Below are 14,321 nucleotides of genomic sequence, written 5' to 3'. Positions count from 1 at the left end.
CTCTTTTCTATATGTAAGCTTCTAGATATTTAAATCATTCATCATGTTTTGACATTTGACAAATTAAGTTGCTCTATTTTAGTAGTTTGTTAATGCTTCCATCTGCTAAGGAAGAATGATAACTTCTCCATGACCACTGTGATGAAATTGCAATAATTACTATCCTTCAAGGTGAAGGCTGATATATTGAGGGGATCACAGAAAGAGCATAGGACTTTCTGCTTTGAGATTCATGAGGTCAGTGATCATGTCTGTTATTGTTTACAGTTCTGTTGTCAGTCCTGGCACAGTGTCTGGCATATAATAGATACTTAAATTTACTGGTTAGTTGAATGGATGAACAACTCTATAGTCTAAAGAGAGGAAATGGGTAAAACAGCATTATAATTTTGAAAATCTTTGTATCAGTTCTGAGTGAAACACATACATAATCAACTTTTGGGATGAGAATAAAAGGATGGTATGTACACACATGCACACACACAAAGACTTGCCATATATAATTATGCAGACCCTCCAATAGAGGGCAGGGAGAATTTAATCATCATATAAATGCTTAATTTCCTTATAATCATCATCATCGTTATAAATAATATAATATATGATATATTATAAATAAATATTTATTATTTAAGGCTCTTCTTCCCTTGAAGTTAAGCAGTGATTTACATTTTAAAAACTTTTTAATACTAATGTCTTGGTTTGCATTGTATAGATTAATAAATTGTGCAGATTAATAAATAGTAAATAATAATTTGTAAAAGGTAAGATTTGCTTAAAGATGCTAATAATATATGAGAGGGCATAAGATTATACTAGTTTTTTAAATTATGCATTCCATCTCAAATGGTAGTTGGGTTGGTTATGTTCTCAAATGACATTTTTTATCTTCCCTTTTGTGTTTTCAAAGCAACATTAGACATAGGTCAAGTGTTGACAGAAGTCCAGTGCAATAATGCTTCATCAGATAAATAAGTGATATTTTAAAGCTTGTGATGGTCAGCAAAGCATGGCAGCAGCTACTCGTATGTCAGTTTTAAAAGACAAGGACAGGTACCCAAAGGAGAAGAAGCTGTCAGCCTATTTAGACACTTAAGGTTAAATGTCTTTAGGTTAAAAATGTTTGGAAAGACACTTCTCCTTATCCCTCTACTAAATACAGCTGAAAACCCAGGACACTATAAAAGAATAAGAAGACTCTGAAAGGTGGAGAAAAGACTGACCAGCTAGGGTCTGTGGGGCTGTTGGAAAAATATGGCACCTGGGTGGTATCAGCAGAGGCCTGGTGGGGAGCCTGAACTTTCACCCTCTGCACCCGCCCCCCCGCCCCCCAACCCAAAGGTATCAAGATGCCTTTCCCCCTCCCTGCCCTGGGAGTCAACAAGGGCAGTAGAATTTTCACTCCTGACTGGTAGTAATGAGGTGGCTCTCCCTTCCTGTGTCCCAGAAGACCTGCTAAAACAAGATTTAAATAAGATCCAAAGTCTCATAACATAAAATCCAGGTTTCAATAAAAAATCGCTCCACGAAGAACCAGGAAAATCTCAACTGAAATGTGAAGACAATCAATAGATACCAACCCTGAGATAACACAGATGTTAGAATTATCTAACAAGGGCTTTAAAGCAGCCATCATAAAAAGGCTTCAATAAGCAATTACAGCTCCTTGAAACAAATGAAAAATAGACAGTCCCAGCAAAGAAATAGAAGCTATAAAGAAGAACCAAATGGAAATTTTAGAAATGAAAAATACAATACCTGATTTTTTTTTTAATGCAATGCATGGGCTCAATGGGGAGTGGGGGTGACAGAGGAAAGAATTGGAAAACTTGAAAAAGAACAAAGGAATCCATCTGAACAACAGAAAGAAATAGACTTTTATGTCATTTTTTTTCTGAGGTGACTCAGAAAAGTTAGAATGGTTTAATAATTTTGGTCTAAAAGTGACTATATATTTCCTTTCAGATTTTCTCATAATGTAGAAAATAATAATAGCATAATGGTCTAGTATATATAATTTTGGGGTTTATATTGGCTTGAAAATCTGAATTAAATTCCTAAATTTCCTATACTGGTTGTACTACTGGTCAAACAAGCAAACATTACATTCAAGAAACATTAAAATTTATTAAAAAAAGTGTAGGGACCTATGGAACTATTTAAAAATATTTAACAGTCATGCCTTTTTAGTACTGGAGGGAGAGGAGAAAAGGGGCAGGGATAAAAAAATAACAACAAAAAATAGTGGCTGAAAACTGGAAATAATAGCTGAAAATTTCCCAGATTTGACAGAAAACATCAAGAAGCTGAGCAAACCTCTTACAGGATAAACCCAAAGAAATCCATGCCAAGACATATCATAGTCAAACTTCCTCAAACTAAAGGCAAAGAAAAAAATTTTGAAAGCATCCAGAAAGAAATAACACATTGCCTATAGGGGAAAAACAGTTTGAACGTTGTTGGATTTCTCATCAGAAAATATGAAAGCCAGAAAGAAGTGACATAATATTTTTGAAGGAGTAAGAGAAAAGAACTTTCAACAGAGAAGTGTATATCCATTGAAAATATCCTTCAGGACTGTAGGAGAAACGGTGACATTCTCAGATGAAGGAAAGGAAGAGAATTTGTCATTAATAGATCTATCCTAAAAGAATGTCTGAAGGAATTTCTTGAAACAGAAAGGAAATGATAAAAATGGAATCTTGGAACACCAGGACAGAAGAAAGAACAGTAGAAAGAGTAAAAATATAGTAGACTTTTCTTCTTGAGTATTCTAAATAGTGTTTGACATTTTCTGTTTCACTATTTTCAAACATTATAACACTATCAAATGTTCTCAATGTATGTGGAGAAATATTAAAGAAAATTATAATGGGGGTGGGTAAAGAGCCTTAAAGGTAAAGTTTCTATACTTTACTGCAACATGTGAAATGTTGACACCAGGAAACAGTGATAAGTTGTATATAACGAATGCCTAGAGCAGCCAATTTAAAAAAAATCTGTTCAAAGAGATGTGTTCAAATATACTTTAGATAAATAAAAATGGAATTCTAAAATATGTTCAAGTAACCCATAGGAATGAAGGAAAAGAAAACAGGTAAAAGAGAAAATTAAAATGTTCTAATTTATCAATGATTAAATGTAAATGTCAAAGTTCACCAATTAAAAGACGATTTACAGGGGCTTCCCTGGTGGCGCAGTGGTTGGGAGTCCGCCTGCCAATGCAGGAGACGCAGGTTCGTGCCCCGGACCGGGAAGATCCCACATGCCGCGGAGCAGCTGGGCCCGTGGCCATGGCCGCTGAGCCTGCGCGTCCAGAGCCTGTGCTCTGCAATGGGAGAGGCCACAACAGCGAGAGGCCCACATACCGCAAAAAAAAAAAAAAAAAAAAAAGACGATTTACAGAGTAGATTAAAAAAACCTGACACATTATATGCTGCTTGCAAGAAATTATTTCAGACATAACAGTATAGGCAGGTTGAAAGTAAAAGGCAGCCTTGTTTGTAATAGCCAAAAACTTGAAACAACCAAAATGCCCCTCAGTAGGTAAATGGTTAAACAAACTGTGGTATATTCATACTATGGAATACTACTCAGCAGTAGGAATTAACTGTTGATACATGCATGAACTTGAATAGATCTCAAGGATGTTACACTGGGTGGAAAAAAGTCTATCTTAAAAGGACACACACCATATGATTCCATTTGTATAACACAACAGAATTACAGAGATGGAAAGCAGATTGGTGCTTTCTAGGGCTTAGGGATGGTTGGAAGGAGGGTGTGACTATAAATTAGTAGCACAAAGGAGACTTTTGTTATAGTGGAACAGTTCTGCATCTTGATTTTGGTTACACAAATGTACACGTGATAAAATAGCATAGAACAATACACACATACTGTACCAATATTAATTACCTGGTTTTGATATTGTGTTACAGTTAATCTGAAATGTAACCTTTAAGGGAAACTTGGTGAGGGGTAAACCGGACCTCCATATATTATTTTTGCAGCTTTCTGTGAATCTATAATTACTTCAAAATAAAATGTTTTAAAAAACAAAAAGATAAATTATGAATAAGAAGAATTTGAATATCTTAATACATTAATATGTTTTATGCATTTTCAGGTACAGGAAAGCAAGTATCTTTAATATATACAATAAAATTCTAAAATAGAATGCCTTCTATGTATGATTTTTTTTAATTTAGTTTTTCTTTTTATTAGCATTAAAGAGGCTTATAATGAAGAGGCTTTGAACCTTTTAGCCTTTATTTATTTTTTTAGTGTGTTAACTTCCCATTATAGAAGATTAGGATTTAGCTGTTGTTTACTTAACCCTGTCACCATTAACAGCCTTATTTATGTTTCCCACTTTTCCACTATAGATATCATATTCATTTCAATTAGATCAATTGGTTTTTTAGTAGGATGGTAAAAACACTGTTCATATCTGAGATCTGATTCCTTTTCTACTCTTGTACAACTTTTTGTTTTCCCCAGAATTAATAATTGTATTCTTGTTTTTTATATACCTATGATTAATTGGATCCTACACTCTCTGAATTGCAAATATCTTTCTGTTCATTCTGAATATCAATTTTCCCATTTTCCTAATTTAAAGAGGGAGGTGGGCATAGGTTTGGATTTTAGAGCTTTGGTATAAAGAAAATTCTTAGTGTTAGAACTTTTTTTTTTTTTTTTTTTTTTTTTTTTTTTTTTTTGCGGTACGCGGACCTTTCACTGTTGTGGCCTCTTCCATTGCGGAGCACAGGCTCCGAATGCGCAGGCTCAGCGGCCATGGCTCACGGCCCTAGCCGCTCCGCGGCATGTGGGATCTTCCCCGGACCGGGGCACGAACCCGTGTCCCCTGCATCGGCAGGCAGACTCTCAACCACTGCACCACCAGGGAAGCCCTGTTAGAATTTTCTTGTAAAACCAGAGTGAATGTAAATTATCTTTGCTACTTTTTCTATTTATACACATACTGTGTCCAGCTGTAGACAGACAAATGAATATTCCTTTATTTCAGCTTAGCTCCTGATAGCAAAGGGAATCTATAGATATTTGTAAAGAGTCTGTATCCTCATCAATCCCAAACATTTGTTACATAGAGAAGTGGGGAGAGCTGTGGAATATAGGCCAGAATACTTGGGTTCTAGTTCTGATTTAGTTGCTAATTGACATTTTCAGTCTAGGATAATCAGGTAACCTCCTTGACTTCAGTTTTCTTTTCTCTTTAATAATGACAGGATCAGACTGGATTATAACTGAGACCTCATCTATCTAGTTCAGATGTGATTTCAGATAGATACATGATTTACTTTAATCCTGACTGTATATATAGAATCCCTAGATTAAGAGTGTTTTCATTTTCAGTATTTTAAAAGAAATACTCTGATGTTTAGAGAGAAATTGGATTAAATGGCCTAAAGTAATTTCTAAAGCATTGAAGAGATGGGAAATTACAAAAGACAGAAATAGGCCATGAATGTCGTCTTTCTTGTACTTCAAATTATGATATGGGAATCGTGGTTTTAACTTCCTAAAGGTGCCTAGAAAAGGAAATTGTAAGTCACCTGGAACTTCATTGTTTACTACCCAGTAGGTTAGATTTGACACATATAATATGCTCTGAAACGATTAGGGTGGCTTTTATGGTGATTTCTTTAAATTACTGACTGTAGAAGCTTGAGGGCTTCTGAGAGAGTTCTTTGTGGTCTAATAGTTTTTAGTTGATGTAACCGAGGTCAGAAGGTACTGTTTTTCATATGCAAGCATTTATTTAGTTGTGAATGTGATATGGTAGATATTTCATATTTGGGATACTCGATTCATTTTCAGAGGGCATTTAGGTGAATTACATACATTTGGAAATGAATTTGTAAGTTCCTTACTGCACCTGTTGGTGTACTTGTGCATGTGTTAAATGATGCTGATAATATGCCTTCTTATGGGATCCTATATAAAGCACATATGTAATTTAATAACAGATATTTGTTCATTGGTTATTATTCACTGATAACATTTTATTGGTTTTCAGGTACTAGAAGAAGCAGAAGCTCAACACTTATACCAGTCCATTTTGCCTGATATGGTGAAAATTGCACTCTGTCTGCCAAATATTTGCACCCAGGTTGGTGGAAATAACTTCTTCCTCAGTAGCTTTCTTGAGACTCACAGTTGAATTTCGTTTAAACTCTAATTGTCAAGGTCAAACAGAGAGATGGGAAACAGTTTTTTGCCAGAGTATGATGATTTTGCTATACTAAGGAAAAGGTTAGAGGCTACAGAGAACACTGCGAGTGGACATTAAAAATGCAGCATTCAATTTCTGAGCTTCAGTTTACAGTGTTGATGTTTGCTCATACTTCTTTTTCTTTTTTTTAAAAATAATCTCTGAATTTCAAAAAAGGATAGTCATTATTTCAAAGCATACTAATGGATTTAGAAAATTTTATCTTCAAAATGGCTTAATACCTACTCCTTCCTCCCCTCTCCCCCAAAGTAGTGTATTGTATAACAAATGAGTTCATGATACATTCTTAACTTTTAAAAATAAAAGAAAGAATCTGGTATTATTTTGTTTTGTGTGGGAGTGTATTATTTATTGCTACATAACAAACTACCTCAAAATTTAGTGGTTTAAAACAGGAAACTTTTATTATCGCAGTTTCTGTTGGGAATTTGGGAGCAGCTTAGCTGACTGGTACTGGCTCGGGATCTCTCTTGTGGTTTCAGTCAGGGTATTGGGCAGGGCTGCAGTCATCTGAAGGTTTGACTGAAGCTGGAGGAGCTACCTCTCAGCTGGCTCACTCACATGACTGCTGGCAGAAGGCCTTAGTTCCTTGCTGTGGGGCTCTCTGTAGGCTGATTGGGTATCCTCGTGACATGGTTGCTAACTTCCCCAGAAAAAGCCACCCAAAGGAGAGAGGCAGGAAGAGGCAGGGCCTTTTTGACCTCGTTTCTGAAGGCACACACTACCGCTTTCACTATTTTTTCTCTGCATTAGAATTTAGTCAGTAAATCTAGCTCATACTCAAGGAGAGGATAATTAGACTCTGCCTCTCAAGGGGGGAGAGTATCAAAGAATTTGTAGATGTAATTATAAGAGGTTGTTGGTTTGTTCTTCATAATTCTTTTCCTGTGTTTCTCACAGCAGTAGCTTGAATTCGCCTCTCATTTATTTCTAGGGCCAGCCCCCTGGCTACATGGATGCTAGCCAGGTTTCTGCTAACACTGTTGATCCACAGGGGCCCTAGGGACATTTTGGGCAGAGCAATTTCTGAATGTGTAGGATGGTCCCACACATTGCAGTGTATCATTGGAACAGCACAAAAAACACAAGCATAGTCATTGGAGCAACCAAAAGCCATGTCCGAATGCCTGAGTCCAAATGTTGAGAACCACTGAATGTTTTTCCGTGTGCCATGTTTGTTAGCATTATACTGTGATATTTCCAATTTTAGGTAACTATAATTTCACCTCATTAATTCACTGTGTCTGAAATAAGTTTTTCTATTGGGCAGAGAAAATATATTTTAAAACTCAACTTCTTGTTGTTTATGTTGGAAGTTATTTGCTTGCTTATGTTTCATGTTCATTCTTTTCTCTTTTTCTCCTTGCTTTTTTCCTTATGTAGTAAAATTTCTCACTACCTCTTAGGTTCTGCCCCTTGTGAAGCCTTTCCTACGTCTCCCAGCCAAAGTTTATCACTCCTGTAGCACTCGAATCATACTTATTATTATTAGCACATTATTTTGTAATTTATGTTTTTATATGTCTCCTCCCCTAGATTATATTCTCCCTGAAGGGGGATCATCTTTGTGTCCCCAGGTCTAACATAGTGCTTAATTAAATGCTTTTTAAATTCACTGTAGTTCATAATTAACCGAATATAGCCTTTAGATAGGAATCACTTTCTCCTCTTCTCTTCCCTTCATGCTTTAGAGAGAAGGTTTCCCTATTGTACTTAATGAGATATGTATTCAAAAGCACCCAAGTTTGTAATCTATAACAAGTCAGTGGGTGGAACCAAAATCAGATTTGCAGCTCCCATCTCTTTTTCCTGGCTTAAAACAACTATGTCCTTCCATTAGTGTACTAATGGGAGAACATTTTAATTTTGTCCTCTGTCCTCGACTAAAAGGTAAATCTCTGCTGTGAAAGTTAACATTTCAATTTGTTATCGAAATATATCTTTGGCAAGTTAAATTGCATATGTTGTTATTTAATGATTTATCATATTAATGTTCTCTAGGCCAAATCTAAAAGGTAAATTTTAGATTTATAAAAATTAAATTAAAGGAAACAAATTTTGGACATGAACTTTTTGAAAGATCTTCATTCATGCTTTTTTAAATTACTTAATTTTTTATACAGCAGGTCCTTATTAGTATCTGTTTTATACATATTAGTGTATATATGTTAATCCCAATCTCCCAATTGATCCTACCCTCCCACTCCTTTCCCCCCAGGTGTCCATACGTTTGTTCACTACATCTGTGTCTCTATTTCTGCCTTGCAGACCGGTTCATCTGTGCCATTTTTCTAGATTCCACATATATGCGTTAATATACGATATTTGTTTTCCTCTTTCTGACTTACTCTGTATGACAGTCTCTAGGTCCATCCATATCTCTACAGATGACCCAGTTTCGTTCCTTTGTATGGCTAATATTCCACTGTATATATTTACCACATCTTCTTATCCATTCGTCTGTCGACGGGCATTTAGGTTGCTTCCATGACCTGGCTATTGTAAATAGTGCTGCAGTGAACATTGGGGTGCATGTGTCTTTTTGAATTATGGTTTTCTCAGGGTATATGCCCAGTAGTGGGATTGCTGGGCCATATGGTAATTCTATTTTTAGTTTTTTAAGGAACCTCCATACTGTTCTCCATAGTGGCTGTATCAGTTTACATTCCCACCAGCAGTGCAAGAGGGTTCCCTTTTCTCCACATCCTCTCCAGCATTTGTTGTTTGTGGATCTTCTGATGATGCCCATTCTAACTGGTGTGAGGTGATACCTCATTGTAGTTTTGATTTGCATTTCTCTAATAATTAGTGATGTTGAGCAGCTTTTCATGTGCTTCTTGGCCATCTGTATGTCTTCTTTGGAGAAATGTCTATTTAGGTCTTCTGCCCATTTTTGGATTGGGTTGTTTGTTTTTTTAATATTGAGCTGCATGAGCTGTTTATATATTTTAGAGATTAATCCTTTGTCCATTGATTTGTTTGCACATATTTTCTCCCATTCTGAGACTTGTCTTTTCGTCTTGTTTATAATTTCCTTTGCTGTGCAAAAACTTTTATTTTTCATTTTATTATTATGCTTATTTTTGTTTTTATTTCCATTACTCTACGAGGTGGGTCAAAAAAGATCTTGCTGTGATTTATGTCAAAGAGTGTTCTTCCTATGTTTTCCTCTAAAAGTTTTAGTGTCCAGTCTTACATTTAGGTCTTTAATCCATTTTCAGTTTATTTTTGTGTATGGTGTTAGGGAGTGTTCTAATTTCATTCTTTTACATGTAGCTGTCCAGTTTTCCCAGCATCACTTTTTTTTTCCCCCAATGTAACAGCTCCTTTACATTGCAGTGAAAATTGATTTGTATATTTTTTGCCTCTGAGTCCTTCCTTGTGGGATTTTTTTTATTATTATTCAAACAGAAGGTCACAAAAATTGTAATCATCCTCATCAGTTCACTCAGTCCCATGTAATTAATTTTTTTATCTTGATCTTTTGTTAGCACTTTTATGAATTCATCAGTTTTCCATTAGAGTTCTGAAAATGCTTATTCATTCAGTTCAGCAGTATAGTCAGTTACCAGAAACCTGTACTTGTCAGAGTCTTTTCCATGACTTCCTTGAAGATGAAACCCTTTTATAGGAACATTTTTGCAAAAGCATCAGAGTACACCCAGAACTGTCTGTAAATGACAAAAGACTTAAAAATGACCATGGTTAAAGATTTGATGAAAGTTCATAATAATGCAATTGACAAGGAAGTATAGTTATTTCTGAGATATACATTTTAAAGTAATAACTAGAATTATGACTTATAACATTATACCAGAACATACAAGATTTTTAGAAATTTCATGTAATGTCTGAAACATTTATATTAACATATTTCCATACAAATAACCCAAAGAAAGTTTAGTATTAGTTGTTTTATTTTTTTGTTTTTTTATACTGCAGGTTCTTATTAGTCATCAATTTTACATACATCAGTGTATACATGTCAATCCCAATCGCCCAATTTAGCACACCACCATCCCCACCCCACCGCAGTTTTCCCCCCTTGGTGTCCATACGTTTGTTCTCTACATCTGTGTCTGAACTTCTGCCCTGCAAACCGGTTCATCTGTACCATTTTTCTAGGTTCCACATACATGCGTTAATATACAATATTTGTTTTTCTCTTTCTGACTTACTTCACTCTGTGGGACAGTCTTTAGATCCATCCACGTCTCAACAAATGACTCAATTTCGTTCCTTTTTATGGCTGAGTAATATTCCATTGTATATATGTACCACAACTTCTTTATCCATTTGTCTGTCGATGGGCATTTAGGTTGCTTCTATGACCTGGCTATTGTAAGTAGTGCTGCAATGAACATTGGGGTGCATGTGTCTTTTTGAATTATGGTTTTCTTTGGGTATATGCCCAGTAGTGGGATTGCTGGATCATATGGTAATTCTATTTTTAGTTTTTTTTTTTTTTTTTTTAATTTATTTATTTATTTGTTTATGGCTGTGTTGTGTCTTCATTTCTGTGCGAGGGCTTTCTCTAGTTGCGGCAAGCGGGGGCCACTCTTCATCGCGGCGCGCGGGCCTCTCACTATCGTGGCCTCTCTTGTTGCGGAGCACAGGCTCCAGACGCACAGGCTCAGCAGTTGTGGCTCACGGGCCTAGTTGCTCCGTGGCATGTGGGATCCTCCCAGACCAGGGCTCGAACCCGTGTCCCCTGCATTAGCAGGCAGATTCTCAACCACTGCGCCACCAGGGAAGCCCTATTTTTAGTTTTTTAAGGAACCTCCATACTGTTCTCCATAGTGGCTGTATCAGTTTACATTCCCACCAACAGTGCAAGAGGGTTCCCTTTTCTCCACATCCTCTCCAGCATTTGTTGTTCGTGGATCTTCTGATGATGCCCATTTTAACTGGTGTGAGATGATACCTCGTTGTAGTTTTGATTTGCATTTCTCTAATAATTAGTGATGTTGAGCAGCTTTTCATGTGCTTCTTGGCCGTCTGTATGTCTTCTTTGGAGAAATGTCTGTTTAGGTCTTCTGCCCATTTTTGGATTGGGTTGTTTGTTTCTTTAATATTGAACTGTGTGAGCTGTTTATATATTTTGGAGATTAATCCTTTGTCCATTGATTCATTTGCAAATATTTTCTCCCATTCTGAGGGTTGTCTTTTCGTCTTGTTTATGGTTTCCTTTGCTGTGCAAAAGCTTTGAAGTTTCATTAGGTCCCATTTTATTTTTGTTTTTATTTCCATTTCTCTAGGAGGTGGGTCCAAAAAGATCTTGCTGTGATTTATGTCAAGGAGCGTTCTTCCAGTGTTTTCCTCTAAGAGTTTTATAGTGTCCGGTCTTACATTTAGGTCTCAAATCCATTTTGAGTTTAGTTTTGTGTATGGTGTTAGGGAGTGTTCTAATTTCATTCTTTTACATGTAGCTGTCCAGTTTTCCCAGCACCACTTATTGAAGAGACCCTCTTTTCTCCATTGTATATCCTTGCCTCCTTTGTCATAGATTAGTTGACCATAGGTGCGTGGGTTTACCTCTGGGCTTTCTATCCTGTTCCATTGATCTGTATTTCTGTTTCTGTGCCAGTACCATATTGTCTTGATTACTGTAGCTTTGTAAAGTGTAGTCTGAAGTCAGGGAGTCTTATTCCTCCAGCTCTGTATTTTTCCCTCAAGATTGCTTTGGCTATTAGGGGTCTTTTGTGTCTCCATACAAATTTTAAGATTTTTTTTGTTCAGGTTCTGTAAAAATTGTCATTGGTTATTTGATAGGGATTGCATTGAATCTGTAGATTGCTTTCGGTATGGTCATTTTCACAATATTGATTCTTCTAATATAAGAACATGGTATATCTCTCCATCTGTTTGTGTCATCTTTGATTTCTTTCATCAGTGTCTTATAGTTTTCTGAGTACAGGTCTTTTACCTCCTTAGGTAGGTTTATTCCTAGGTATTTTATTCTTTTTGTTGCAAGGGTGAATGGGATTGTTTCCTTAATTTCTCTTTCTGATGAGAGGTCTTCATTCATATTAACCAGTGTCTTATTTTACCTAGCTGAGTGCTCGATGATAAGATTTACATCCTCTAGTTTTCCCCAAGTGTTAGCTTTCAGCATTTCTCCTCACCAGGAGAACAAATAACTTATTATATTTTAAATTATACTTATTTAGTTATTTGGGAAACAAGAAATGTTTGTGTTTTAAGTCCATTAAGCCTAAAATCATTTTTGTGGATAACCTGGTAAATGGTAGTTAAAAACTCATTTCTTACTAAAACCAAGGAACAGTGTGCTTTAAGCCATTGATACTTTGTCACCTTTTCTAAACTCATGGCTGGGCTGTAAATAAATGTATAGGAAGGAAAATGAAGATCAATATGAGCTCTCTATTGCTTCTTTCTTAGAACTGGTGTTTGCTAAGGCCTAAAAGGAGAGAATTTTGTTTACCCTAATAAAAATAAATTCTTGATATTTCCTGTTTGTTTACTTTTGTATTTTCCCAAGGCAAATAGTTGAACTGCAAGTTTAGCATTTTCTTTTTCTAGCAAACTCTTATTCTAGCAATGATGTATGTTTTCTGTTAGAGAAAAGCTAATTGTTATAGTTCATTTGTCTTGCCTGCCTTTCCTCAGTTTCATTTTGAGTGTTGATTCCTGAGATGTGATCAGGACAGTTCTCTATGCATACTGTTTTGAATTAAAGTAGATATCCAGGATTCTTAGTTCTGACTTATTAAAGGGAATAGGAAAAGCGTCCCTAAATATTATGTTGGAGCATTTTGAAGCTTAACAACTGATGTAAATTGGCAGTTGGTCTTTGGCTTTCCCAGCATGACTTTAAAAACATACAGTTTAAACATTTAAAACAGAATAAAACTCACTGAACGCAATACTCAGGTCCTGTGGAATATACTAAAAATAAAAGGTTAGTCAGTTTGGGTTTGGTATAACTTGAAGACATTTCAGATGTAAAAAACTTGAGGGAGAAATGTCCTGCATCTTCCTTGACTTGAAATGATTATGTAGGAAATGCCTATATTCTTACAGGTTATACATAAATAAGTCTGTGTATACATGTTCCATTAATTGCTTTAATAAAATTAGATTTGGGTCTTATAAATTGTCAATGAGAAGTGTAATTCAAAATTAGAAGGAAAAGACTTATTTATTGAATTATTTTCCTTAGTTCATTTTCTTTAGGACTGAAATAGAAAAATTGCTCTGTCCAATAATCTTTAATATAAGTGAGAACAAAATTTAGCATATGCAGTAGTAGCTAAACTCAACATTACATTTTTCTGTTCCATCCTTTGTTTTAATTTTTCATTACATGTGTAATGTGTTTTTATTTCTTACTTGCTAAAGGAATCTCATTTTTCATTAATACAAGTAATGTTTTGTGTTCTCTTCACTATCATTATTATTGATTAGAAATCTGCACTTTGTCAAACAAGTACATTTTCCCAATCATCCTTGATGAACTGCTCTTGACTTCAACAGTATTGCTGATTTAAGGATTCAAGAGTGGCCTGAAATTATTCCTACCTTAATTTAGCAAATGCAATTTGGTGCCTCTGCTTTTGAAATTGCTAAACTAATTATTGCTCTTCTTGTCTGTATTTGTGTTTCCTCTATCAGCCAATACCGCTCCTGAAACAGAAGATGAATCATTCCATCACAATGTCACAGGAACAGATTGCTAGTCTTTTAGCTAATGCTTTCTTCTGCACATTTCCACGGCGCAATGCTAAGATGAAATCGGAGTATTCTAGTTATCCAGATATTAACTTCAATCGGTATGTTTTCAGTGAACCCCTTTTTAACATTAAAATGGAGGGTTGGCATTGAGTGATTTGCCAAACATTTTATGTACAATTATCTAATTTAATCTTTACAATACAGTGAGTTAAGTGATATTTTTGCTATTTTGCAGGCAAGATAATTAAAGTTCATGGTTAACAAAACTTGCTTTGGGTCCAGGAGCCAGTAAGTCACAGAGCTAAAGTTTAGTCTCAGGTCTGTCTTACTCCAAGGCACATGTTCTTTCCACTCTGTCAGGTTGTCC

At 35.6% G+C, this 14,321-nt stretch overlaps 1 protein-coding gene across 2 annotated transcripts in view; it reads left to right on the top strand.

Moving 5' to 3' along the window:
• PARG (poly(ADP-ribose) glycohydrolase) overlaps nucleotides 1-14,321 on the top strand; it is a 113,514-nt gene that overhangs the window by 44,351 nt on the left and 54,842 nt on the right. For both annotated transcript variants that reach the window (XM_060126750.1, XM_060126749.1), the window contains 2 exons: nucleotides 6,044-6,136; nucleotides 13,895-14,052. In XM_060126750.1, the coding sequence (XP_059982733.1) occupies nucleotides 6,044-6,136; nucleotides 13,895-14,052 (251 nt within the window). The remainder of the gene's footprint in view (nucleotides 1-6,043; nucleotides 6,137-13,894; nucleotides 14,053-14,321) is intronic.

This window comes from Lagenorhynchus albirostris, chromosome 16 (genome assembly GCF_949774975.1).
Source record: "Lagenorhynchus albirostris chromosome 16, mLagAlb1.1, whole genome shotgun sequence".
NCBI lineage: Eukaryota > Metazoa > Chordata > Mammalia > Artiodactyla > Delphinidae > Lagenorhynchus > Lagenorhynchus albirostris.
The sequence above is the reverse complement of the archived record's forward strand: the minus strand, read 5'-3'. Positions and strand labels throughout refer to the sequence as shown.